Below are 24,112 nucleotides of genomic sequence, written 5' to 3'. Positions count from 1 at the left end.
TTTTAATGCAGAAGTTCCTCTCTTTCACCGCACGAGGGCACTCGAGTCAGGCGCCCATCAGACGCCGGTCTCTGATTAAAGCTTGCGTGGAACTAGCAAATTTTATCAGGACCAAAAAGTTTCGACTGCAAATTTCTTCACATTTTCCGTCCCGTCGGTTGCAAAAATGAGTGACGGCGACTACAGATCGAGCAAAAATGACGTAAGTGCCAAAAACAAGGCGGCTGAGCGAATATTTCCTCGGAAAATCACATTTGAAAACGAGCCCACGCTCGCCGCCGTGTTTATCTCGTTCGTTCCTTCCCGTTTCCCGACCATTGATCATTTCTCATGAAACCTGTTGTTTGCGTTTGCGATCATGTAAAAATGCAAGCCACGATCAAATATTAAAACTTTGTACTTTCCTTCCTCTCGTTTTCTGGACCAGATGGAGGATTCCTTCCAATCTGGGCGATCCGATAGTCCTGTAAGTTTGATAAGCTTTTTTCATCTCAGACATTTTTTTTTTAATTAGTTCTCTCTGATTCATTGCAATTCATTAATTCCCTGGAAATTTCACAGCGTGACTACGGTGGCCGAGGAGACAACAATGAGCCTGAACAGTACCGGAAACTTTTTATTGGAGGACTCGACTACAAAACCACCGAAGAATCTTTGAAATCTTATTTCGAGCAATGGGGCGAGATCGTTGACGTCGTCGTTATGAAGGACCCCAAAACAAAGAGGTAGATACAACTCAACCAAATGGAAACTTTGAATTAAATCTTTACTCTTACAAAAGATCTCGAGGCTTCGGCTTCATTACCTACTCGAACAGCCGCATGGTGGACGATGCACAAAATGCAAGGCCTCATAGGGTGGATGGCCGAGAGGTTGAACCGAAGAGAGCAGTGCCCCGCCAGGACATCAACAAACCAGAGTCTGGAGCCACGGTGAAGAAGCTTTTTGTTGGAGGGCTGAGTGACGCAATCGGAGAAGATGAACTGCGCGATTACTTCACCCAGTTTGGAGAAATCACATCCAGCGTGGTCGTCACCGACAAGGAAACTGGAAAGAAGCGGGGCTTCGGATTTGTCGAGTTTACCGATCATGATCCGGTCGATAAAATATGCTGTAAGTGTAAGGATCATTGATATTACTCACAAGTTTTATTAAATTCAACGAGTCTTGTTAAAATTTGAACTTTGAGCTAGAAGGAGTCAATTGTAGGTGAAAATTATATCCTAAGGTTAAAAGGGTGGCTAAATTGCAATTTTTTCGATGTCAATGAAATCTTGAATTAACTTCTAGGCTACGTTTTAACATAGTTTAGACACTTTTAACTATATATTTGTTAAATTTATTTACTAACCAAATTAACTTATCATTAAAATCTTAAAATTTCCATCTAAAAGTTGACTTTTTGCTCATCTCGGCCAACACATATTCAAATATTGTTTTATCTAGCTTTCTTGGCCTTTTATATAACTAGCTGAAACTCGTTGGCCCTCAATAAATTGTGCTTGCTCTTTACATTTTTCCAGTAATGCGTGACCACACCATCTGTGGCAAGAGGGTGGACGTTAAGAAAGCCTTGAGCAAGGCTGAGATGGCCAACGTCGGTCGTGGAGGCGGTGGAGGCAGTGACCGCGGCGGATCTGGATTTGGTGGACGAGGCGGCGGTGGCAGCATGATGGGCGGCCGTGGAGGCAGCGGATGCGGCCCTTGGGGTAACCGCGGAGGCATGGGAGGCGGCGGGGGCCAGTGGTCCAACGGAGGTGGCGGTGGATTCGGAGGCGGCGGAGGTGGCTACGGAGGAGGAGGAGGCGGAAATTACAATGGAGGTGGGGGAGGCGGCTACGGCGGCAGCAGTGGCGGAAGCAGTGGTTTTGGAGGAGGTAAGATAACAAGTTAGTTGGATTGATTTTTTAGGGTCAAACTAAGTGTTGTCGGCCTTTGCCCATTATTGATGGTTCTGATTTTAAATTGAAATTTCATTTTAGGTCCTCAGGGCAATGTCTGGGGTAACCAAGGCGGTGGTGGCGGAGGAGGAGGCGGAAACTGGGGCAACCAGGGAGGCATGGGTAGCCAAGGAGGCAGTGGAGGAGGATGGAACCAAGGCGGTGGTGGTGGAGGCTATCACGGAGGTGGAAACCAAGGTAAAATATTGATTTTTATTTAAATTTGTTGCTGGAATTTTCAAAATTTGTTCTAGGATGGAGTGGCGGTGGCAGTGGAGGCAGCGACCACGGAAACTTCAGTCACTATGGAGGAAGCCAACACAGTGGTGGAGGTGGCTACAACAGCAGTGGAGGTGGAAGCAGCGGAGGTGGCCCAATGCGAGGTGGAAACTACATGGGAGGAAGACCTGGCCCGTATTCGAGTGGTAAATTTTTTAATTGAAAGAAATTCCCAACTCGCAGACTAATAATGGACCTCCAATTTTTGATTCTACAGGAGGGGGTGGTGGAGGTGGCTACGGAGGTGGCAGTGGGGGCGGAGGCCGCAGATTTTAAACTCGATCCCCGATTTTTGATGGTAAGTTTAACTTGAGCTGAGAGAATTTGATTGGAAAACAGGAGAGGTTCCACACATTTTTATTTCTTAAATCAATTTTAATTGATGACAATTCTTTATGTGGGGATAGGTTTATTAAGGATGAGAGACAGTGAGACGATGAGGCAGAATAGTGGTCTTTTAGCTAGCTAGCTAACCAGGATAGCTAGAGACAGTTCTCCTACCAATGTCTTCTTCACCACCAAATGTACAAGATCCATTCGTTGGTTCTCCATAGGAGTTAACTAAATCATCAAAATCAATACAATATTTGAGGGGAGTGTATCAAATAACTGAACTAATTCGAAACGATCAATTGCCTAAAATTGCATGTAGGTAAACAATTTTTGATCCAGTGACTTACATTTTTAATGTTTTAAATTTGAGAGTTCACATTTTGCTTCATGTGCCGCAGTGATTTTAAAATCATTTGTGTAGATTCAATGACATCTTGATGTTTTGTTGTGCCAGCTTCCCCACATATTGCATTTGAAGGGTGGTTTTAATTTTCTGTTATACTTATAAGTCGTAAACTAAGGCCCTAAAACATGTGTACTCCAACATTTAAAAGTTACCACAGCAGAATTCAACCTAAAACGGGGGTTCCCTTTAAGTGTAGGACTTGATTGGCGACACTGGGGGTTATAATTTTGTGGTGGAAACTTTTAAAGATCAGGAAACATTCATACACGTTCGCGTGTATTAGGAATATGTATAACCGTAATTATTTAAGTTGCTAAAGTAATATCGTACTACACTGTCAAATTTTCAATGTGAAAGGGAATAAATAAGGACGTGACAAATGAAAGGATTTAGTGGATTTGTGTTGAATACATCACCGTTAATATTGAGGCAGAGGTAGATTTGCAGATAATTTACAGGTTTCTTATCTAGTGGCAGGCAAGTAATAACCAAAAAATTTATATCCATTAGGCTTTGTATTTTTAAGACAAAATTAGCAATTTCATATTCAAATCACTAATTCAAGTTAAATTGATTTATTCCAGCTAATTTTTATTAAACGAGTAATTTTGAAATCAGACTAAAAGTTTTAAATTCAATAGCCAGCTTTTAATTAATAGATAATATTTTAATAAAAGTCTATTTTCAGGTAAATCCAAGGTGAAAGCTGTGAAAAGAAGAATTGACTTCTTAAGAGACTGACTCTGTTCATGACTGATATTTAAATTATTTTGCGCCAGAAGTACGAAAATAATACTTAATATACATTTTTTTAAATAAATTTTCCATAAAATGAAGTATATTCAAATGTGTTTAAATTAATACATTTTACAAGATTATTTATTAGCCTGTAAAAAATTGTTTTCTGAACTCTTTTTGTTATATCTCCAAATTTCTCAATGAAAGTAAATTTGATAAAGTCTGAATAAGGTTACGAACATGAGAAATAAATTCTGAAGCAGTCACAAAGTTAGTCATTAACGTAATAAAAATCAGAAGAAATATAAAAATCATCTCTGACCGATATAACTTTATTTGTAAACATTGTTAAGTTCATATATTAAACTGAGTTAAATATTAAATAATGGTGATTAGCAGCGGTACACGAGTCACTCAGCCATTATTGATTGAACTCGTTAGAAATCCATGTTTAATTTGTGATTTGTACACATTCTTTTTTTGTTCTTTTCATAAACTACAAAAAAAGGGAAGTTACGTAGGCAGCACGTGACTCGATTCGGCGACTATGATTGGCTGATCGATCGGAGCGCAGGCGCACCGACACGAATCCCGTTACTTGTGGGTTTTGGCTCAGCGCTTGGCTCGGTGAGAAAATTGTTGACAGAGGAGAACCTTTAATGTTGCGGTGGCAGGAAAACACGAATTTTTGCATAGAATAAGTCGTCAAACAAGGATATTTAGGTAAGAGACTTAATCAGCATAAATTTTGCATGCGTCCGAGAGTAAAATTCGCGGCGGGGCTGGCCGAAAATTCGCCACACGGGTGAAAACAGTGCTGGAATCGACCTTCGAAGCCGCTTGCCCCGCCGACGGTGACGCCAAGGCCCAGAGGCCCACTTGCGATCCGTGGATTTTTGTTTTCTCGTCGAAAATTTACTCATTCCGGTCCGATTTTTAGTTAAATCATGCAATTTTGGTCTGGAATCGGAATTTTCTCCAAAAAAATGACCAGGGGGCCCCGTAAATGCATTGCCCGCGATTCCCGTGGAACTTTCCATTCGGCGTACCCAAATGGCGGCTCGGAGACCCCGGATGGGGCTCAATCAAATGGCGGCCGGCGGTCGTTCGATATCCTTGCTGACATGGCTCCGGATCCTGAGCCCATTAGTGGGGAGCCCACTTTGTGACGTTTTCATCACAAGTTATTCGCCCTGAACCGACGGGGTTGCATTAGCCCAATACGTATTTCTATTAAATATGATCAAATTAAAATTATTTGAGCGAAATAAAACCAAACTTCACTTCATTTCAAATGATTTAAAAAAATTACGCTCATTTACTTTTTTTATTGGAATTTTTGATAAAAGTAAACATGGTGGATGTAATTTTTATTTGTTTAATTTTTGTGTTTTAGCCACCATGGCGAGTCAACAGTACTCGTTACGATGGAACAACTACGTACGGCACATGACAAGTGCGTTTGAATCTCTTCGAAGTGACAGAGACTTGATCGATGTCACGCTCAGCTGCGAAGGAAAGAAAATCCCAGCCCACAAAATGCTGTTGTCAGCATGCAGTTCCTATTTCAAAGACTTATTCAAGGTAAATACAATTTTTAATTAAAAAGTATTCAAAATTTTATATGCCGGGCTATTTAATAAAAAAAATGTTTTGATTCACAGGAAAATCCTTGCCAGCACCCCGTAATTATTTTCCGTAATGTCACATTTGATGATCTCATGGCGTTGGTTGACTTCATGTACAATGGGGAGGTCAACGTTGAGCAAGAACAGTTAGCATCATTCCTTCACACAGCAGAGCTGCTGCAAGTTCAGGGTCTCACAAACAGTAACAAAGACTCTGAAACCAAGACTAAAAAGACTGCCAAACAACAGGTTGGTTGACTTTTTAAATATAATTTGAAATTTTACTAAAATTTCGTGTTTGCAGGATGAAAGAGTACCTGCCCCTGAAGTTCAGTTTGACGAGGACGGTCATCCGTCGCCGTATCAATCTGACGAAAGAACATCAACCCCTACCAGAACAACAGGGCCGCCAGCGGCAAAGAAGAGAAAATGGCAATCACCCTCAAGAACGGCTAGCCCTGCGGAAGTACAAGCAATACCGCAAGGTAAATAATCATTTTTTACTATTTATTGAATATAAAAAAAAAAATATGAAATTGACAGGTGCTAGCTCGGGTGGTGAAGGGGAGGAAGGAGAACCACACCAAATGGAAGACGTGCCTTTGAAAACTGAAGCCGCTGAGTATGAGGACGACGATGATGAGCAAGCTTCGGGTGCTGATGACATAGTAGAAGAGCAGGAGAGCATCATTGCCAAAATCCAGAAAAGTGATCAATTAATTTTAACCACCTCAACAAGTAGAAGCAGAGCGTCCAACTCTGACCACTCTTTGTTTGGTGGCAATGTTATGGATATGTTATCAACTTCTGAATCTGGTAATTTATTTCAATTTTTTGGCTTTGGAAAAGTGCTCATGGGAACGGTCTGAATTGTTTTGCAGGTGATATGGGCAATTTTGTTATGGCTGGACCATCAAACGAAAGCATGGGGCAGGAAGGAATTCAAGGTAGGCAGCAATTTTTGTTTATCTATTGGCGTGGTTCATTCCTTTTTTAACAAAATTGAAATCTACTCCTACTTTTGTTAAATTTGGCTGGCTCCAAAAAGAATTTAACCGAAATTTGCAAAATCGGAAAAAACGAAACTCGTTAAATCAGTTCCTTTTTACTGCGAGAGATACATTGTGGCCAGGTTCTTTATCTACTGGATTTTGGAAAAATGGTGTGCTGCAAGTGATTTCTCCTCCCCTTTAACACACCTTCCCATCACTTTAGTGCAGGATAAGGGTTTAGCTGAATTTTCCTTTTTTTTTGTAGCATCAGTCTTCTCATAGACACACTCTTCACTTTAGCATGCTTGGTTTTCCTGGATGCCAGTTCATGAAAAAATGGCCCCAACTGGGAAATTCTTGACAATTGAAAAACAAAAAATCAAAATTTTCTAAAAAAAAAAAAAACAAATTTGGAAACATTGCGAAAAATTGATTGATTTAGCTTCACATTTGATTAGAGTCAGGAATTTGCTTCTCTCCATAAGTAGAAGGGCACTGATTGATCCCAAATGAACCACGCCTTCTTCTGTTTTGGTGTGTGCTAGTTTTTTATATATTCTTTATATATACATGGGCATATATTTATATATATTTTCCTTACAAAAGTTCGAAACAAACTCGTTAGTTTATGGATCACATGTGACGGAAAACAAAAATTAGACAGTCAGGCAGCGAGCTAGTTAGGACCGAATAATTAAAAACCGAAGTGGGAACAAGTCCAGGCCGATTGGACTTGACATGCGAGAATTAAAGGAAAAATGGGTGAACCTAAAGCTATTGAAAAAAGTAAAAATTAAAAAAAAAATTGTAATGCGTTGAAGTGAAATGAGTTGGTTTTGTGTTCACAGGTTCCAAGGCCCACTCGTTTCACTCAATGGCATCAAAATTTATAACACACGAAGTTCAGGAAGGATTATTACCCCGGTTTACTTGTAAATTGTGCGGAAAGTCATTTAACCACCGTGATTCGTGTCAAAAGCACATGGCCATCCACTTTGGCACGTCCAAATGTTACATTTGCGGCTACGTGCTCAGTCGAAAGAGCCACATGAAAAGACACTTGCGGCACGTGCACGGCATCGCCTCGGGCGACGCGTTTCCCTTTAAGTGTGAGACTGGAACGTCTTAAAAAAGAAAAGTATACAATTTTTCGTGCAAGTTGCCTTGCTCTGTACATAGCGGGAATGAAAAGAGATCAAGCTGTGTTTTACTCGTACCAGCCCCTTTGTGTTAACCTTGCGAAAGACTTTTGCAGTAAAATAAAAATAAATCTTTTACACGATGGACAAAACAAAGAGCGAATTTATTTTTTCCTGAGACCGGTAGAACTTTTGATGACTTGGCATGAGGAGATTTTATAAAGCTGTGGGTTGGCCTGTTCGCAGACGTCGTCGTCGACTCGGGCGCACTCAAGGTCGTACAGAAGGACGACGGCTCGTTTTCGTGCAGTGTGTGCGACCGGCGGTTTTTGAATAAAAGTTCTTGCGTGCGGCATTTCGCGACCCACTTGGGCAAAACCACGTGTTCCGTGTGCCACAAGAGTTTCGGCCACGAGGACGCGCTCAAGCAGCACTTTGCCGTTCACCTGGGCACCACCACGTGTCCCGTGTGCCAGCGAAAGTTCGGCAGGGAGTTTTACCTGAAGGTGCACCTCGTCCGCGCGCACCAGATCCACCAACTCTGAATGCAATTAACTTAAATTTGAATTGTAGAAAGAAACGGGCCGATGATTAACCCTCTCTCATGCAATGATAATAAAAAAAGAAAATGGCAGTCTTAACTGATTCCGTGTGTTTTGTGGGTGTTTGCAGAATGCGAGTACATGTACGCCGCGGAACCAGACGCGTCGGCCGCCGATCTAAAGGTGATCGAGAAGGAGGGCAATTTTTTTTGCAGCGCGTGCGATCGCAAATACAAAAACCGCAGCTCGTGCGTTAGGCATTTCGATTTCCACCTGGGACGCACCAAGTGCTCGGTGTGTTTCAAGGTGTTCGACACGCTCGTCAACCTGAAAGCGCACTTTCCGTTCCACCTGGGCTCCACCACGTGCCGGCTGTGCGGCAAGCAGCTCTGCAACATGACCCAACTCAAATATCACGTGGACCACGTGCACCTCAAAAAGCGGCCGGCGCCGCCGTCGACCCCAAAGTGATCGAAACCGAGCCTTCGAAACGAACATTCCCCCGTGTTGACCACGCTAAACTCTGCAGAGATTTGGAGATTTTATTTTTATAAATCGAAATTAACAACCGTGATAGATCGATAGGAATTGTAAAACGCAACCCGCACCGCAGAAAAATTTCCGTTTTAGGATAAAAATCAAAGTAGATCGGTGCTTGTGAAATTTCCCAGCGCTCCAGTGTGATAAAAACATTGCATAATTTTTTATATAATTTTGAATTTGTAGAGAGATCGATTCAATATTTTAAAGATTTGCCCAATTTATTTTTGAATTTTAAGTGCGTTCGCCTGAATGAAATCATTGACGGGTTGCGTATTTCACAAAGTGAACAGTTAATAAGCCATAGTTTTTGCCAAAACTCTTGAGCCTACGAATAGCTATTTTTTTATCAATAAATTATAGAATTTAAGCTTGATTAATCAAAGAAAAGAATCGTATATTCCGCTTTTCTTGTGGAGAGAACAAATTTTAAATCGCAAGTCTGTGCTTTATCAATCAATGAATATCAATCAAAGTCGAGCATTTCCCAGCGGGGCCAGAAGTGACATAGCTCTAGTATTTTATGTATTGTGCTTGTGATGCAATGTGTCTACAACCAAGTTCACTTAACTGTTTACAGACTGGCCGCACAGGAAAGCTCGGTCCCTGCCAGGCTTGGCGCGGTCGCTTTGCGTGATTGAGCATCAGGGCAAATTCAAATGCAGCGCGTGCGATCGCATTTTTATGAGCAAAGGCTCGTGCATTAGGCACTTCGCGCTGCACAGAGGCGAGACCACCTGCTCGGTGTGTCACAAAGTTTTCGATTGCGTCGCCAATTTGACCACGCATTTCGCCATGCACTTGGGCACGACCACGTGCAAGCTGTGCAACAAAAGTCTGTGCAACGCCTATTACCTCAAGCATCACATGAAGGTTGTACATAAGCTGGTGTGAGCGCCGGCCGGAGAAGAGTTATTAACTTTTTTTTAGTTAGGGAATGGATTAAGGAAGACAACTATACAAACCTCGTATACCTTACTAGATCGTACACATACACACACCACTTACATCAAGTATACAAACAACCATGTTACTCTCAAGACAATTAAACAAGCAACCATGTAACCTCATTAAGCTGCCAAAACTGGAATGCAACTCTTTGTTAGTTAAGATTAATCTATATATACACATACATTGAATATTATACAAACACACACAAATATGCATACAGACTTTATTATTTTACGCGTAGGAAAGCGGCGATTCTTTTTTTGCTGACTTCATCGATTATTTTATCAAGTTTTATTTTTTTATTATTAGTATTTTATAGTTTATTGAAGAGAACAATAAATAATACGATTAAATAAACAAAATGGCGATTCGTTTCAACTCTGATTTCCCTAGTTTAAAAAAGAAAATATTATTGAAAAATCACGCAAAAGACACGTGAAAATTTAAGGGTTTGGATATTATTTGATAATGTTGGGCTTTTTCATTCAAGGAAATGAAGAAAAGAAATTAGGATTTTCCTGGATGTAAAATTTGTTTTTATTAAAAACCAAAACGGCCCTACCAGTTTTAGTCACGGACTGCGACCCTATTTCATGAGCAAGAAAAATACTAAAAAAAAGCAGCACAGTTTAAAAATACTGAAAAATTTGCTGATTTTTTTTTTTGTATTTTTATTGCTCTTGATATTGGGTCGCATTCCGTAACTAAAACTGGTAGAGCCGTTTTGTTTTTTAAAACATACAATTTTTTTAAAAAGGAAGAGCCCGATTTCTTCATTTCCATGATCATCTCCTTGAGTGTCAACTTCTTCATACAAATTTTTTGTTCTTCAGCTTTCTTTTATATCCACTGTAAAAAAGTGATTTTCCGCCTCTCAGCAAATCAAAGCGCGCATGACTGGTGTCCGGAGGGCTGTTTTTTCTCTCTCACCAATCAATCGAGTGACCTCTGACTTGATTCAGCGCCGGTTCTCTTTTGCAGACGCTGATTTTGAGGTCGAGTCGGGGGTGCCGAATCAGCTTCTCGTCACCGAGGACGAGCTTAAGATTGTCAAAAAGGACGGGCGGTTTTGCTGCAACATCTGTCCGAGCGACTTTTCGCATGAGCAGACGCTGATCAATCACTTTGCCTTCCACCTCGGCAAAACGACGTGCGCGGCGTGCAACAAGACGTTCAGCAGCGAGGCGAGCCTCAAAAAGCACTTTGCCCTGCACCTCGGCCAAACCAAGTGTCCGCACTGTTTCAAAATCTTCAGCCGCCGCGATAACATGAAAACGCACATCAAAGTCGTGCACGGAAAAATAAATGTTCAGTAATTTTTTTTATTAGACCGGTCCTAGTGTGAAAGTTTGTAGCGTAATTTTAAAGTTTTGTTTTAATTAGTGGCTAGGTGGAAATTCAGGAAATAAATCGTAAGTTTTTTTAGAAACAACAAATTGTTTCAATTACAAATAATGAAATGGTGAAGATTTTAAAGTTAAACAAGTAATCTAAAAGAACGATGATTTCAGAAATCACATTAGTCAAGAATATTCGTCATTATCTCGGATAATCACTGAAGGAAATCTTTATTTTTATATAGTTGTGATGGGAAAAATAGAATTTAAATAATTAGGATCATATGTTGCGTTAAACATATTTGATTAAAAATTTACAAAATGAAATTGACACTCTTCACTGCTGAAACAAAAGTAGTTAAATTTTGACAATCACAAAAATATTAAATGACAGGCCATTGATTGCAGAAATCAAATTGGATGGGTCGGACGACGAGTGGAACTCGATAGACGAACTTGACCCTCTGGATGTGACCATAGATTTCATTGACTCGGTCTATTCAGAGGAAAAAGCAGAGCCCAAATCGACACCGAAATTGATTACCAAGGCACAGCGGCGCTCAAATCAGAAACCTGCAGTTTCACATGAGGCGGTCAAGGAGCGGCCGATTCGCAGTCGCAAAGTCCCGTTGAAATTGACGGCTGCCGAGTCCGCTGTGCAGCAGATTTCAAAGAAGTACAAGGCTAGAAACAGGAAAGAGGAGAAAACTAGAGTGATGAGCTATAAGGGAAGAAATGTTGGCGATTATCAATGTCACATCTGCGAATACCGCTTCCAGACGCCAAACTCGCTCTACGCGCACAGACATATGCACAAAGGCGAAACCACCTGCCCGAAGTGCAGGAAATTCTTCTCCCGCAAAGACTCGATGCTCATTCACTTGTACGCCAGACACTACGCTGATCATAGCCTATTTACTGAAATGAAAAAACATTCTACGTGTTGGTTGTGCCCGGCATTGCGGAACCACAAAAACCCTGACATTAAACTTCACATAAGTCGCAAGCATTTGGACTTCTCGCGATGCCCCCTGTGCTCCAGAAAATTTACCAAAAAAAGGGAGATGCTGAATCACTTGTATCATGAGCACCATCAACCCAACATGGATTAATAGTTAGAAGAAGAAAAGCTAAATCACCTTAGCTGTATCGAGACTTTTTTTCCTTTTAATTTAATTAAAAACTGATAAAACCAAGCTCGGTTATCTGCGTTAAGGTTTTTTTTATTGTACAAATAATTGTAAAAAATATTTTCTTTAATTTAGCAAGTTTCAGAAATTGAAACTCGAGTTTTGAAAATAAAAAATTATATCGATATCTGCAACGCTTTCCTTTTTAATGGCCTTAACCTAATTTTTTTATATCAAACTTGAGCTAAATCATGGGCTGTTGATTGCAGAAGACAATTCTGATGGCTCACCCGGCGAAGACGAAACTGGTCAGTCCGAAAGCCCAATCGTAATCGACGCCGTCTTTACGCTGAGCAAATCCAGCGCCGAGTCAAACTTGCCCCCTCAACAAACGAAAAAAGAGCCGGTCAGAGTTCAACCCTCCCGCAGCGGAAAGGCGGTCCCCGTGGACGAAAAAGCTGCTGCGCGCGTGCAACTGGTCGCCAAGAGGTGCAAAACCCAAAAGAAAGTAATCGAGATTAAGAAAATGGAGCCGTACAAAGGGAAGCGGAACATGGGCGAGTTCGAGTGCGACATTTGCGAATGCCGGTACAAGACGCAAAAGTCGCTCAATTTGCACCAAGATGTGCACAAAGGGGAAACGGTGTGTCCGCAGTGCAAGCGTTTTTACTCGCGCAAGGAGCACATGTTGCTGCACCTGTTCACCGACCACTTCGTCAACCAGAACGTTTTCGACGAATTGAAAACGTTCTCGCAATGCTGGATGTGCCCGGACAAAAGCAGCACCAACGTCAGCGACCTTAGGTGGCACATTATTCGCAAACACTTGGATTTCTCCAAGTGCCCGGTGTGCGATAGAAAATTCAGAGAAAAAACGGACATGTTGAATCACTTGTTTCGCGAGCACACCACGAAATTGGTTCCGGAACCAACGTCAAATTCTGCTTAACTTGGAAATGTTTAATTTGAAATTTGTTGATAAAAATGGTGATATGAATTTAAAGTCGGCTTTTCCTCCATGGGTTTTGTTAGTTGTTTATTGTTTAAGAAAAAGCAATATCTATATTTTTGGGCTGCGGGCTGCAGCTGTGAAATCATTTCGACAAGATTTAGTACAAAAAAATTTTTTTTTTTTCAAAAATATTTTTCTTTCAAATTATTAATTTTCTGTTAAAAATTATACAAAGGTTACATTTTTACATAAAGCAATTATTTGACACAAAATTTGACATTTGAATTAAAAAAATATATAATTATTTTGGTCAGAATATTGAAAAGTGTGTTCTGAGCGTACATTTCTCGGCGGTGATCGAGGGAAGATGATAGAATGTAAATATTTTTTAAAACCGCGTTTTGAAAACTTTTAAAATAAATATGAATTTTAGGTTTAATTTGAAAGGTTTTATTTGATGGTTTGGATGGTTTGCAGGTTTTATTTGATGGTTTGAAGGTTTTTTTATTGGAATTTTTTATTTCCTGTGGGTTGGAAATTTTTGTAGATTAATCAAAAGTTGGAATATATTGAAAAATTTATCATAAATAATAAATATTTCTGCAAATGACTTCTTTAAAAAGCCTGTTTGTTCTCCATCGTCATAATTTGCGACGTGCAGGTATAAATAAAAATAGTAATTTACGGGCTGTTGTTTGCAGAAATGGATGGGTTGGACGACGAGTGGCAGACTTTTGACGATCAGTCGGATTGCGAAATAAAAATCTTGGAAGTCTTTTCGCTGAGCAATGATGCCGTCGAGACTAGCCAAAGGGTCACTAGAAGTTCGCGAAAATCGGAAAACCAGGAGCCGATGCGACGACAGCCTTCGCGAAAGGGAAAAGACGTTTCGTACAAACCGGTCAAGATTCACTCGACCGTTCAGCAAATTTCCAAAAAATACAAAAAGTCGAAGGAGCAATTGAAGGAGGTGCCCAAAAACGAGAATCCCTTGCAATACAAATGGAAAAGAAGTGTCGTGGGCAAATTTGTCTGCGAGATTTGCGACTACAGTTTCAAGACGAGCCATTCGTTGAATCTGCACAAGGACGTACACACGGGCGATACGACCTGTCCCAAGTGCAAACGAGTGTTCTCGCGCAAAGACGACATGATGACTCACCTCTACGCGGTACACTACGCCGACCAGAGTCTTTTTCAGGAAATGAAAATGACCAATGGAGTGGCCAAATGTTGGCTGTGCCCAAACACCTGCACAAATTTATCCTCCCTCAGGTGGCACTTGAGCCGCGCGCACCTTGATTTTTCCCACTGCCCGATATGCTCCAAAAAGTTTGAACGCAGACTTGACATGGTGACTCATTTGCTGCACGACCATGAGCACTAAATGGATCAAAATCAGATTCAAATTATTAAGGAAGATGAAAAATATGCTGTGTCGAGGATTGTTAATATTTTTGTTTTTGAAACTGCTCTCTCAAAAAAAATTAATGTTTCAGATATTTATCGAATTTGAAAAGAATTCATTATAATTATTTTTGTCTATTTACAATAAGAACCAGTTTATAAATGTTCAATTGAAAAATCAAGCTATTAGGAAGATTTTTTTATCACGCTATTTGAATTGGAAGAATTTTCAATTGTTGTTATGGTGAAATGTCGTATTTATTTTTGATGAATTTATAATAATTTTAATCTGGTGGCATCTCACAATATACTCACGATCTGCCCTTGCACATTACGACACAATCAAATTTCCTGGGCTTTCTACATTGCGATCACTTTTGATGTTATGAAAGTCAATATTGTTAAAAATTTATTTATTAAATTGTATATTTCGATTTAATTATTAGTCACTAATTATAAATTCGATATCTCATACTGTGTTTTGACGCGATGTGTTAATAAATTATCAGCAACAAGTAAAAATCGGGAATTTGCGAAACGAATTTTAATCATAATTTTCATTTGCATGGCTTGTGAGAAAATTACAAAACGCTGGTCAAATGAAAAAAAAAACTGATTAGTGACTCAATATAAATGACGGGCTATTGTTTGCAGAAATCAAATCGGAAGTGTGGGACGCAGAGTGGCAAACAATAGAAACTCCAATCGTAATCGACGCAGTCTTTTCGCTGAGCGATCTGGACCCGAAGCAGCAACTAGAAGTCAAGCCAGTAGTAAAGTTGGAGCGTTTTGTGAAATTGGAAAACGGGCAGGCGCGAAAGGAAATTAGGTCGGGCGAAAAGAGGAAATACAAAAAGCGCAAGAAAATCGAAACCCCGTCTTTGAAGCCGACAGCTGTGACTAAAAAAGCCAAATCTTTGAAATTGTACAAATGCAACGTTTGCAAACACGCGTTCAAGAACCAGAGCACGTTGGCGGCGCACAAACACGTGCACACCGGCGGCACGACCTGTCCGAAATGCAAAAAGTTGTTTTCGCGCAAATGCGACATGCTGACGCACTTGTACGCGGCGCACTACGCCGACCAGAGCGTTTTCCTCGAACTGGAGGAGCGCAAAAATAAAACCGATTGCTGGTTTTGCCAGAAAGTCTTCCCCACGGCCGCTTACCTTAAAATGCACATATGTCGCGAGCACTTGGACTTTTCCAAGTGCAGGATGTGCCACAAGAAGTTCGACCGAAAGTGGGACATGCTCAATCATTTGTACGAAAATCACAAACACAGGCCAAAAGCTGTCTAAAAGTCTAGCCAATCGGTCTATTCATTTTTCAATTCGTTAAAGGTTGTTCAATTTCAGTCGATTTCTGTAATATTAAGGAAAAATGAATAAATTTCTGTGAGGAGAAATGATCGATATTGTTTATATTAAATAGAAAATCAAACTCATCATGTGTATTCATCTGAATTGATGTTAACATGTCATTCTTTGTTATTTATAAGCTTATTTCAATAAATGTTAATTGATTGAATTATATTGCTCGGAACTTTGATTATTGAAACTTTAACAAAATAATCATTCAAATTTTATGAATGGATGGAACAATTTTATTTATTGTCCATTCATAGTTTAAAACTTAAGTATCAAAAGATACTTAAATGAATTCATGGTAGGAATAAGAGAGGGATTATTTTTTTTAATCGAATTTATCCTTGCTAAGAGCTGCCCATGAGCAGTTCATGTTGAGGGACCCAGAAATAATTTATATTTTTATTAATTATTTAAAATAAATATTGGGGCTGTTCGCAGACGACAAGTGGGAAACTGTAGATGAAGAAACTGACCCTCTAGAATCCGCCATTGTTATCAGTAAAGTATTTTCGATCAGCAAAGCCACCGCCAGTCCGCCGACCAAGAAGCTGCCGGAACGAAAGGCGAAACCGACCGTTTTCAAGAAATACAAGATGCAAAATATAGAGAGGGAAACGCCCAAAAGTCCCAAAACAATGAGTAGCCTGGGTTCGGGTCCTTTCAAGTACGAAATTTGCAGTCGCGAATTCAAGACAAAGCCTTCTTTGGACATGCACGTTGACGCTCACAAAGGCCAAACAGTGTGTCCTAAGTGCAACAAGGTCTACTCGCGCAAAGAAAACATGCTGAGACACTTGTTTGGGGATCATTACCCCGACCACGGAATTTTCGATCAAATTAAAACAAATCGCAGAAAGTGTACAATTTGCAAAAAGACCTTTGATAGGCCGCTCAGTGACAGAGGACTTTGGCGACACATTAACAAGAAGCATTTAGACTTCACAAAATGCACAATTTGTTCTCAAATGTTTTACCGCAGACGAGACATGCTCAATCATTTGCTTTACAAACATCAGCACAAACCAATTGAAAACTCTCTGTCAAAAGGAAGTGACATAAAATGTTAAATTGCAATTTCCTAATAATTATTAACATCTGAAGCAATGACTGAAGTTTTGTTTTTAAATTGACAGAATAATTTCGAGTAAAAAAATAAAGGTAAATTTTCTCCAGCAGCTTCCAATAAAGAGAGCCAAATTGACTGGATTTTTTTTCATTAAAATTTTTGCAAGTTGAACAGAAAAACCTTGATTTATTATGAAACTGAAAAATATTAATTACACATGATAAAAAAATGAAATATTCTGATAAATATTTTTCAATTGAGGACTCGATAGGAAAAAAATTTATGGGTTTCCCGTTTCCAAAGAAGATGCTTAAAATTTGACTCATGCAATATTAAAATGGATTTCCTATACAAAATAATGCGTCTCTTCAGAAGTTTTGTAGGCAAATATCAAAAAATGATTTTCTATCTTTATCGATTCCATGCTGTTTATTTAATGAAACAATTATTGTTAAAATTTCAAGATTATGCAGATTGATTCCATTGCAACTGATTGCAATCCTTACTATTGGAAAAAATATCAAATATAAATAATCAAGTATTAAAAAAAAAAATCTAGCAGTATTTTTTTCAGTGTATAAATTTGCATGGATTTGCCAAGCAGGTTAATTTTTTTATTTTGAAAATAAAATAATAATGAATAAATAAATCTTGATTGAATTAATTATTATAATAATTGCGCTGATAGTGAGTGTAAAAAGGAAATTAAATAAATGTCCTAATTTGAAATATTTTAACTATTTTATTATTATTTAAACACCGCGTTTTTGAAAGAGCCGTCAGAGCCCGAAACACCTGAGCCAAGGGAAGAGAGGTGGGTTGAGAAGTTTGTCCTGTTAAGGAGACTATCGCTTTTTGTTTTGTCAAGTGTTTTTGCTGGCACGCCGTATGACCAAACGAACCCAAAAGAATGATGCGATAAATTTGGTGTCTGGTGTTTGCAGAATTTGAGGCTCGAGACGGCGAAGATTGGCTCAGGGTGGTCGCTCAGGGAGGAGCGTTCAAATGCAGCGCGTGCGGGGCCGAGTTCGCGGAAGAACTGGAGTGCTCCGAGCACCTGTCGACGCACCTCGCCGAGACCACGTGCTCCGTGTGCTACCAGAGCTTCGGCTCGGAGCAGCAGCTCAAGCGCCACGTGCGCTTCACCCACCTGCGGCCCAACAACTACCACCTCAGGGTGATCGAGCGCGACGGCAAGTTCCATTGCAGCGCGTGCAACAAGCCGTTCACGCGCGAGGTTTACTGCACCAGACACTTCTCGGTCCACCTCGGCAAGACCAAGTGTTTTATCTGCGGCAAGGTGCTGAGCAAAAAGTCGCACCTCATCCGCCACATCAAGACCATCCACCAAAACCTCAGTCTGCAGAACTTTGTCGAGACCGTGCAGAACTGAATTTACAAACACAAAATTTTATAATAATTATATATTTGAGGCTCGTTTCGGCATGAGACTTCTTCTTGATTTCGAGTGTTTTAGCAAAATGTTTGCTAGAGGCGGCGCCTTTTCTTGTCCAAAAACATTTCCCTATATATTATCATCAAAAAAAGTCTTTTTTCTATTCTGTCTATTCTTATTGTTATTGTTCGGTGGCGCGGAGGAAAAAAACGCTCGCGCAAAGTCATTCCCGTTCGTGTGTTTTCAACCGTCGTTCAAACTTTCACTGTTATACGGTGTGCAATAAGTGTGAAGTTTTAAATAAATTCCATTTAACGTCTCAAATCGGAATAATATACCAGCATTATTATTGTTCTTTATTCAATTTGGGGGCGCCACTGCAATACAATTTGCAACTTTCACTAGGAAGAGAAAAAAGAATAATTTCTTCTCGCAATTTTCGAATTGAAGCCAAAATTAATTTGGATAAAAAGAGGACTGAAAATTGCAAGTTTTGAATTATTAGATTTTAAGAAAGTTTGGAAATTAGCGAATTTCAACTTGAATTGAAAAAAAACAGAATCAAAGAAATATTCAAATTCAATGTTAATTGAAATGTAAACTTAATAATTGACATTGAAAATAATCAGCAAATCTTCATTGCATGTTTTTTTTTTTCTTTTATAATTTTTTTTAATAATTATAATAGCAAATTATGAAGGTATATTTTTTTGAAGAAATAGACACTCGAGGAGATGATCATGGAAATGAAGAGATCGGGCTTTCAATTGGAAAGATAATTAAATTTCAGTCAACCCCATTAGTTTTTTTCCCAATCTAATTTTTTAAATAATTAGTAAAGCATTTTACTTGAATAAGTATTAATTTTTGATAGATTGAGAAAGAGCAAAATAGCTTAATTTTCCGGAGCCTCACTTGATTTCTACAAAAAGATCTTTGGTCTTTATTTGCTCAATTAAATTTAATTGCAAATATAAAAAAAAATCTTGTTTTTGAGAAACGAAAGCGGAACTGTGCTGTAGAAAGCTTGGTGGTTGGTTTGTTGAATGTCGAGAGAGTTGGTATCGTGTCCGATGGCTGAGATTGGCACTGATTATTTTTGCAGACCGGGTGCTGCCCGAGGGTCTGAAAGTAATCCCGAAGGACGGCCGCTTCTCTTGCAGCGCGTGTGGTCGCTCCTATACCGAAAAGACCAATTGCATGAAGCACTTCGCCTTGCATCTCGGCACCACCACTTGCCCCATTTGCTTTCGCGTGCTCAGCAACGAGCCGCACCTTAAGCGACATCTGGACACGGTGCACAGGAGGCCCTTCTCCTACCACTGACATGGCGATTATCGAAACAAAAAAACCACCACCATTATTCAAAAGTATATTTAAAAAAAAAAGACAGAAACTTCCGGGTAGGGATTAAATCATACAAGTAGAAAAAATATTATTAACAAATTAAATGTTGAATAATTGATTTTTTTTTTTAGAAAAATGAATAATCGTTTTCAAAGAGTAAAGAACTTAATTTTTTTTTCAATTAAACTATTATGAAGAATTTGGGCTACCGTTTCACTAATTAGTTAAAAAACGTGGTCTTATTTTAAAATAATGATACAAATTTCAATAATTCTCAAGTTTGAATTCGAGGTAGATTTTCTTTTATAATTGTTGTTTATTTTTCCAAATCGTTACATCACATTGTTTTCTTTGAATTTTTGAGAACAATTTATTTGAAAAGAAAGGAATTGTTGGTGAAAACGGCACCACCTCTAGCAAGAATTTTGCTAAAACTTTCGAGATCAAAAAGACCCCATCCGCCGCTGTGAGCCTCGGTTTTTTTCTCTTTTAATCCAACGTTTAACGTTATAATCATGTGACTTTTATTAATTAAAAATTATAATAAATCAATATGAAAAAAATCATCTATACAAAATTTGATTTTGTCGTTTAGCTGCTTTAATTTTGAGCAGAATAAACTTTTGAATGCCTGTTCCTATCGAGTAGATTTAATTTTGAAATATATAATATATTTTTATTTACAAAATTAAATAGATATAGATTGCCCCGGTGTTTCATAATTTGTGTAGCGCATTAGGCTAGTTGTCCATAGTATGGGGACGAGCAAATAATTTTCGTTTTGTTTGGTTGCTATTGAAAGCAGAGCTGATGCCACACGTTGTCTGAGCATTGCGTTGAATTATTTTTGCAGATTTAAAGTGGGCGCGCTATTCGGCGGACAGGCTCCTAACGGTCATTGAGAAGGACGGCCTTTATACGTGCAGTTATTGCGGTCGCTCGTTCACGTTAAAGGGCACCTGCTCCAAGCACCTGGCCATGCACCTTGGAAAGACCACGTGTCCCATTTGCTTTCATAGTTTCAGTAGCCCAGGCAACCTTAAGAAACACTTAAAGACAATTCACAAGCAGCCGCTCTGAACGGACACGCCCCTTTTTAAAGCAGACTAACTCCTTACAAAAAAAACAAAGAGATGGAAAAATGAGGAGCCGATTTGAGTTTGTTTTGTTGTTTGCAGATGCTCTGCGCCGCCACACCCTTGTTATGATCGAAAAGGACGGCCGCTACTTTTGCAGTGTGTGCGCGCGCGCTTATTTGTACAAGCAGGATTGCAAGCGGCACCTCGAAAGCCACACCGGCAAAACCATGTGTCCCCTCTGCAGACGCAGTTTTTCCAGTCTCTGTTACCTGCGCAAGCACGTAGAGAAAATCCACGGCCAAATGCGATAGCCATTGAAATTAAAATTTATAAAAAAAAATTTAAATACGGTCCGGGGATTTTCAACTTTTGTAAATAACTCGTTTATTCTATATAGGCTGAGGACGAGCTCTTTCTTCCCGTACATATTGTTAAGTTAGAGGAAACAATAAAAACGCCGGTGGGCGAAAATCGTGTAATAAAAGGGCGGTTGCGGACTGGCTCGGATAACGAAACGGCTGCTGATTTTTAAATTTTAATTGTAAATTCGAATTGGCTGTAGTTTGATCTCCTTTTGCAGCTGAAAATTATCGACTGACATTTAAATTTTACTCGTTCTGTGAATAGCGCTAAGTCTTCCTGCAAATAGTTTTTTGTTTTAAGCCAGTCCAACCCCCAGTGTTAGAGAGACAAAAAGCGTGAGAGATAAATGAGACCAGTTGAAAATTGGTCTGCACTAGTTGGGCGCCGTCAAAACGGCCCGAGATAAATATATCTAGATGAATAGCTTTAATAACTGTTACAAGAGGTGTATGTGCCGCAGATTAACTATATTAAAAGCAACGTATGAAGGAACGCAGAACTAAAATACATTGAGAAAATTATATCAACTGTGTTTTTGTCCAAACCTTAATTAAGACGACAAAAAAAATTATAAATTCAATGAGATTAAAAAAGTTGCTACAATTAAATATGGATTAGGAAATGGATTAGGAATTACTAAAAACACCATATTTGAACATACAAATAAAAATCTTTAAAGTAGCAAAAAAAATTCACGAGCTAACGCTCCGGTTAATTAAATTAATCTCATAAAATTCCTGACAAGACGAGTTTTGCATGACCCAACCCAACTTAAATTGACAATTGTTTCTTCTCTTTGACTATGTTGAAAATTAAGTGGGCTGATTAAGAGAATTGTATCGCAGTGCAACGCCATAAGGCAGTTAAATTGAATGTCAATAATAATTCTATTATTATATTTTATGATTTTATTTCAAACTCATTTGAGTAAAACTTCAACTCAACTTAACAGAAAATTTAAATTAGTAATAAGTTAAGCCTTTTTTCATATTAAATCTTTTCCTCCAAAAAACAAAAGGAATGGAATATTGATCGATGAGAATCAAAAATATATAAAACAAATTTACAAAAATTGAATGGTTCAATCAATCAATTCTATAAAATATCACAAAAGCAGTTTGTTAAAAATGATGAATATTTTGGGATAAAATATTATTTATGCTTCCAAAAGTGGAGATTTACGAATGAAACTTTAAAAAATCAATTAAAAGCATGTTTATGTGTATTTTATAGCAAAAAATACCCGTTAAAAAAATAATAAGACCGACTATTTTGTTAAAAATCAGTATAAAGGTGGCGAAATTTCTGTAAAATCAACTAAAAATATTATTATAACAGAAATTTCTTACACATAGTAAGAGCAAAAAAGTGTTCGATATCGCGTGAACACAGCATCCACCATAACAGGGTTTTTGATGTGGTGTTCAAATCACTTGATTTATTTTCTTGTTTATTCTACTCACGAGTCAATAAAAAAATTGAATGGAATTTGATTTGATTTGGCATGAAAAACATTTTCCAATTCAATTTGACAAACAGAAAGTTGTTTTTGAGCAATGAAAAGCAAAGTTCCCCCATAAAGTGATGGGAAAATTAACAAATTTATAAAAAAAAAAAAATCATTTACTTGAAGCGAAATTTTAAGATTTTAAGATTTGCTGAGACTTGAGGAATGATTTATGCAAAAAGAAAATGAAATTGCGACGGGAAAAGAAAGCCGCACTTCCGCACGTTATCTTCTTTTTGCAGATTTGACGGCGGAATTTTCGTTGTTGCCGGCGCCGGTGGCGGCTGCGCCGAGCTCGGCGCCGACGGCGGCGCCGCAGACGGTGCCGGCGGCGGCGACGTCTCTGCACTACGTGGTGGAGCGGCCGGACCTGAGGTTCGAGTGCAGCGCGTGCGGCCGCAGTTACGCGACGCGGCGGGCGTGCGTCGAGCACTTTGCCATGCACCTCGGCAAGACCACGTGCCTCATCTGCAACGGCGTCTTCTGCACCGAGGCGCACCTCCGAGGGCACATGCGCGCCACGCACAACCAGGTCGTCGAGTACAAACGCATCCGAAAGCCCAAAGCCCCGGCCGCCGAGCCCGAAAACCTCCCCGGCGACTTTCAAGCCGACTAGAATCCATTTTAATTAAACTTTTTAGTGGAGATTTCAACGAGTGAAATTTTTTGATTGACAATTCCTCGGTTTTTTCTCTAAGAAATGTGACAATTTAGTTCCCGAGTTTCCTTTTTGAGCATTTTTGTGCTTGACGCGACCACGATTTTCAATTTTTTGTAGTTGATCTGCCGTCGTGTTTTTAGTACACATAACTAATTTTGAGTGTAAATATTACTAGTTAATTATAAAAAATAAAAGTAATTAATTAATTAAAAAATAAACATTGAGATGCTTTTCATACTGTAGCTCCACCTTGAAATTTTAGATTTTGAAATTCTAATTACGATGAAATGTGGTATGACATGAAAATGCTCTCAACTTTCGTGGGATTATTTTTCCATTAAAACATTTGAAGGTAGGAATCAAGTCAAAATCGTGTTTGTCTTGAATATTATTCTCTTTTGACAGAATTCGATTAAATTGAAAATCTAATGCTCACGAAATAGGGAATTTTTCGCAATCTGAGTGAAATTTCTAAAATATATTTGAATTAAATATTCACCTCAAAAAACAACTTTTTTATCAGAAATGAGAGCTTTAAACGATTTTATGGGGTCTAAATATGGTCAAAAACCAAGTCAACCGAGGCTCATTGCGGCGGATGGGATCTTTTTGATTTCGGAAGTTTTAGTAAAATTCTTGCTGGTGGTGGGACTGTTTTGTCAAAAAATTCCTTTTATTGAAAACAAATTGTTTTCAACAATTTCATGTAGACAATGTTGGACTACTAAACAGCAATATTAACTTTTTTATTAAGAAATTTCATATAATTTAAAATTAAAATGAGGGAGTCCAATTTTTCGTTAATAAGGGAAAGAAAATTACCTTAAATAAATTATTTATTTTCATTCATTCACCAATTTATTTAAAAATCCACCAATAAATGACCTTTTTCGTTGTAAATTCTTGCTTAAAAATTTAAAATTTTTCCATGGAATTTCTTCACAAACACTGAATTTTTCTATTAGTTAAAATCATATTAAAAAAATTACTTAAAATAGAATGAGAAAAA

The 24,112-nt window shown here is 38.8% G+C and overlaps 2 protein-coding genes across 26 annotated transcripts in view; both read left to right on the top strand.

Moving 5' to 3' along the window:
* Positions 1–41: 41 nt before the first annotated feature.
* On the top strand, positions 42–3,794 carry LOC132198631 (heterogeneous nuclear ribonucleoprotein A1, A2/B1 homolog). 6 transcript variants are annotated; one of them, XM_059622776.1, is made up of 9 exons: positions 44–202; positions 428–466; positions 562–725; positions 782–1,119; positions 1,524–1,877; positions 1,983–2,138; positions 2,195–2,365; positions 2,437–2,517; positions 3,647–3,794. In XM_059622776.1, the coding sequence occupies exons 1-8, from the start codon at positions 167–169 to the stop codon at positions 2,493–2,495; spliced, it is 1,317 nt and encodes a 438-aa protein (XP_059478759.1). In that variant the 5' UTR covers positions 44–166; the 3' UTR covers positions 2,496–2,517; positions 3,647–3,794. The 6 variants fall into 6 exon arrangements, with proteins under 6 accessions (XP_059478760.1, XP_059478759.1, XP_059478756.1 ...); XM_059622773.1 differs by having other exon boundaries at positions 2,428–2,517; XM_059622775.1 differs by lacking the exon at positions 3,647–3,794 and adding an exon at positions 2,627–3,346.
* Positions 3,795–4,277: 483 nt separating this feature from the next.
* LOC132199077 (zinc finger and BTB domain-containing protein 24-like) overlaps positions 4,278–24,112 on the top strand; it is a 30,696-nt gene continuing 10,861 nt past the window's right edge. For 7 of the 20 annotated variants that reach the window (XM_059623510.1, XM_059623511.1, XM_059623516.1 and 4 more), the window contains exons 1-6: positions 4,278–4,419; positions 5,093–5,280; positions 5,361–5,573; positions 5,629–5,809; positions 5,868–6,140; positions 6,206–6,271. In XM_059623510.1, coding sequence (XP_059479493.1) covers positions 5,098–5,280; positions 5,361–5,573; positions 5,629–5,809; positions 5,868–6,140; positions 6,206–6,271 — 916 coding nt within the window. In that variant the 5' untranslated portion in view covers positions 4,278–4,419; positions 5,093–5,097. The other 13 variants (XM_059623507.1, XM_059623519.1, XM_059623517.1 and 10 more) reach the window with 13 other exon arrangements.

This window comes from Neocloeon triangulifer, unplaced genomic scaffold (assembly GCF_031216515.1).
Source record: "Neocloeon triangulifer isolate White Clay Creek 2 clone unplaced genomic scaffold, ASM3121651v1 ptg000013l, whole genome shotgun sequence".
Lineage (NCBI taxonomy): Eukaryota > Metazoa > Arthropoda > Insecta > Ephemeroptera > Baetidae > Neocloeon > Neocloeon triangulifer.
The sequence above is the reverse complement of the archived record's forward strand: the minus strand, read 5'-3'. Positions and strand labels throughout refer to the sequence as shown.

Excerpts from the sequence above, each read along its gene's own strand:
- LOC132198631 (XM_059622773.1), top strand. The coding sequence starts at position 167 with ATGAGTGACGGCGACTACAGATCGAGCAAAAATGAC. Across the intron at positions 467-561 it reads CTGGGCGATCCGATAGTCCT|CGTGACTACGGTGGCCGAGG; the intron begins GTAAGTTTGATA and ends GAAATTTCACAG. Across the intron at positions 726-781 it reads AAGGACCCCAAAACAAAGAG|ATCTCGAGGCTTCGGCTTCA; the intron begins GTAGATACAACT and ends CTCTTACAAAAG.